The sequence below is a fragment of the Vicia villosa genome, unplaced genomic scaffold (assembly GCF_029867415.1).
Source record: "Vicia villosa cultivar HV-30 ecotype Madison, WI unplaced genomic scaffold, Vvil1.0 ctg.001112F_1_1_2_unsc, whole genome shotgun sequence".
NCBI classification, from domain to species: domain Eukaryota; kingdom Viridiplantae; phylum Streptophyta; class Magnoliopsida; order Fabales; family Fabaceae; genus Vicia; species Vicia villosa.
In genome coordinates this window covers 31,333-35,257 of record NW_026705484.1, presented here as the reverse complement: position 1 = coordinate 35,257, position 3,925 = coordinate 31,333, and the positions used below count along the sequence as shown (strand labels likewise).

General features: G+C 26.2%; 1 protein-coding gene across 1 annotated transcript; it reads left to right on the top strand.

Moving 5' to 3' along the window:
* The first annotated feature begins 450 nt into the window (after positions 1-450).
* On the top strand, positions 451-3,569 carry LOC131633333 (transcription factor MYB27-like). The gene is made up of 4 exons (XM_058904052.1): positions 451-565; positions 2,800-2,929; positions 3,040-3,140; positions 3,277-3,569. The coding sequence occupies exons 1-4, from the start codon at positions 451-453 to the stop codon at positions 3,567-3,569; spliced, it is 639 nt and encodes a 212-aa protein (XP_058760035.1).
* Positions 3,570-3,925: the final 356 nt, after the last annotated feature.

Below are 3,925 nucleotides of genomic sequence, written 5' to 3'. Positions count from 1 at the left end.
TCTTTTCCTTTGTCACGTCTTACTTTTTTAATGAAATGATAAACATCCATATCTTGGTTCAAAAACTACACAAATGACTAAAAGATTCATCCATATTATAAGCCATCTAAGTTTCATCTCTTCAATAAATGCCAAAAAACCATATGCCAAAAATACTTATCATAGTGTATCTAATCATATAAGGAAAGAATTACCTAATTAGATAGTTTGATACTTTGTATATACATTACAATGTAAATTAAATATTCCTAAGCCAATAGTTGGTGGAGTTCCCATACAAATTCAAAAATATTATCTTGTGATATTTTCTAGTCACACTCCCTTTTTCGCTTTTTCAACTTCTCTTTTATGATTTATGAATTGCCATCTCTTACACTTTTTGAGAGTATATATATGTTTATGGCCTTAAAGTCCTATTCATTAATGTGGAAACATAAATATCAAGTAGCCATGCATGGAGAAAATTTACATAAGGGAACTTGGCTTCAAGAGGAAGATGAACAATTGATTAGCTTTGTGACTCGTCTTGGGGAACGAAGGTGGGATTCCCTTGCCAAAGTAGCTGGTATGTATGAATGAATCATGTTTTTGACAATCTTAAAAGATTATTTTTCCGTCATTGTTGCAAACATAGTTTTAAATAGCAGTCACATTAAGGTTTGCCATTGCGTCGCAATCCTTAAGGAGAATCGAGGTCAAATGGAAACAATGACACTTTAATTGAAATTAGATTGCGGTTTCAATAAAATTAATAATAGTTGTGTCGGACCTATATTGCAGTAGCGAATTTTTATTTAAAACCCTAGTTGCATTTATACAACAACCTTTAGAGTGTGTTTGGATGAAACATTTTAATCAGGTAATATAGTGTTTTAAAGGAATTTAGAATAATTTGCACAAAATTTATTGTTTGGATACAAAAATGAAGAATCGTTAAAATGATAGAAATTTATGGAGTATTTTATCTAAGTTAAATTTAATCATTTTGAAATGACACCAAAAATCAAAGAATTTGAAATTCGTCTCATGCTCCATAGAATGTACTTGTTATTATTATTTCTTCAAATTTTACAAATTAATCCTCATATTTTCCAGAAATATAAATTTGACCCCACAATTTTTTTAAAAATTGCAAATTGGACCTTAATAATTTTTAAATTTTACAATTTAATCCTTTAATTTTTTAAAAATTGCACATTAGTCCCTACTTTTCAATTTTTCATTTGGTCTAAAAATTAAAATTTTATAAAAAATGACCCCAAAATTCTAACAATGAATTATCTTAATATTTCATCCAAACAAAATAATTTAAAAAAATAAATGGATTTTAATTGTTCATTTAATTTTAAATTACTTCATCCAAACACACTCTTATTCATTTTATAGATTAATGTTAAAAAATATTATAGTTGCAATTAATGGGTGATCAAATACAACTCGATCTAAATAATTTTAAAAAAAAGTTAAAAACTGCAAAAAGAAAAATCAAATATTAATAGATATATTTTAATGTCCTGTTGTAAAAACTTTCCTGATCAAATTTTAGATTAATTTTGTCAAACCGATTCAAAATGAATTGAATAATATGCAGGGAATGGATCATTTGACACTCGTATCAAACATTAACTTTTGACATTAAATTCTATCCCTTTATTATCATTAACTCAATGGAGAATATAAATTTCCTTAAAACTCATGTGTTAGTTTTTAAATAAATATATCTTAACTCTTAGATTAATAATAATAAACGGGTAGGATTTGGTGTCATGACACTTTGGTGGTAATTGATCTTATTTATCTCATTTTAATATATATATATATATATATATATATATATATATATATATATATATATATAATATTGCATTGATTTATATTCGTTAATATAATATTAATTTAAATTATATTCACACATAATAATAAAAACAAATAAATTAAATTATGCTAATAATAAAAATTAATATTATAAAATAAAAACTATTGTTTATATTTAAAACAAATGAAATAATAAAAATAAGTAAATTAAATTTTGCTAATAAATAGTATTAAAACAAATTTATTTGAATATTATTTATTAGCGTAATTTAATTTATTTATATTTACTATTTAATTTATTTTAAAAGGTTAAATAAGTTTTTGGTTCTTATAAATATTGCAGTTTCATTTTTAGTCTCTCCTTGCCTTTAGGCAACGGTTTTAGCTTGTTTTGGCAACGGTTTTTTTTTGGCAACGGTTTTTTTGTAAAAACCGTTGCCTAAAGGCAGGGAGGGACTAAAAATAAAAACTGCAATATTTATAGGGACCAAAAACTTATTTAACCCTATTTTAAATATAAACAATTGTTTTCATTTTATAATATTAATTTTTAATATATTATATGTTATATATTACATTAAGATTATTATTTTATAAATTTTTTTTAATATTAGTCAATACGAAATAAAATTATAATTTATAATTTGAAAATATAAAAACAGATTCAAATTAAATCACCTAGAATTAGATTAGACGGAGATCATATTTTTTTTAACCAATCATCTAAAATTGAATCAAATTGCAAATAATATTATTTTTAAATTAAATAATTAAATTAAATAATTTTATCTCTAAATGGATTCAAGCTGCATGAAACACCCTATTATGTTAAGATGTATCATGGAGATTTTAAAATCATATATGTTGTTGATACAATTGCAGTTATAATATACTTTTAAGAGAGATGAATAAAATACAATTTGTCCATAATATTTTGTGCATGCACATGTGAAAAATGGTAAAAAATTGTTTGCTATTATGCAGGGCTAAGGAGAAGTGGTAAAAGCTGTCGGTTAAGGTGGTTGAACTATCTTCGTCCAAATCTCAAGCATGGCCCGTTTAGTGTTGAAGAAGAGAAGCTTATTGTTCAACTTCAGCTTCAATGGGGCAACAAGTGAGTTTCTTCCCTGTAATAATCATGTCATGTGCTGCTATGCTACTAGTATAAGAAATGGTAGATTTATAACCTTTAATTATTTGTTAAATTTGCAACAATGAAACTAGGTGGTCCAAGATCGCGCGCAGGCTTCCAGGAAGAACAGACAATGAAATCAAGAACTATTGGAGAACTCATTTGCAGAAAGGAGTACAAGTTCAACAAAAAGGTTAATTGTGTTATTTCATTTATGCGGTGAATATTGTAGTTGTAATGTTTTGCAGAGACATCACATTTAGGCGTAGAATTTAGGGTTTAGAATTATAATTTAAAACTGATACATAAATACTTGTGAAAATTTTCAGGTGAGTTAGTTTATAAAGAAGAAAATGTAGGTCATGATTTGAACAAGAAAAGCATTGTTGAGGGTATGGAAAGCTGTATAGATAGTTCTCCTTTATCAGATTGGGGAATGAGGAATTCACCTTATCATGAAAGTAGGATATTGGATTGGATAGCAGAATTGCAAAATGGATTTGGTGATAAGGAAAAGGAATTAGGACAAGAATGTAATAGCAATGAATCAATGTATGAATATAATCCCCATCAAGAATATTATGATACATGGGATTATTCAGGTTTTCTATGGGACTTGTGAATTAAGATCAACTTCAAAATGTTTATACTTGATATCAATAATAAGAACAGTCTTAAATTTGTTTTTGAAGTACTGTGAAAATAAGTTCCGGTTCAATCATATAAATAGAATTCAACAATCATTGAATTGTTTTATGGATTGATCACTAGGTTAGTGATCAAAGTGAGAAAGATTATCATATTTAGGGGAGTCTTAAATAAAAAGACATTAGTAGTATTAAGAAGAGAGAATTTGAATAAGATTTGTTCATCTAACATTATTTGTACTAATTGTATTGAGAGCGAATTTCTTTCTTTGAGTTGGAAGTCCCCAGATTTAGGTGACATTGCATCGAAGTAGGTTAACAATCATGTGTG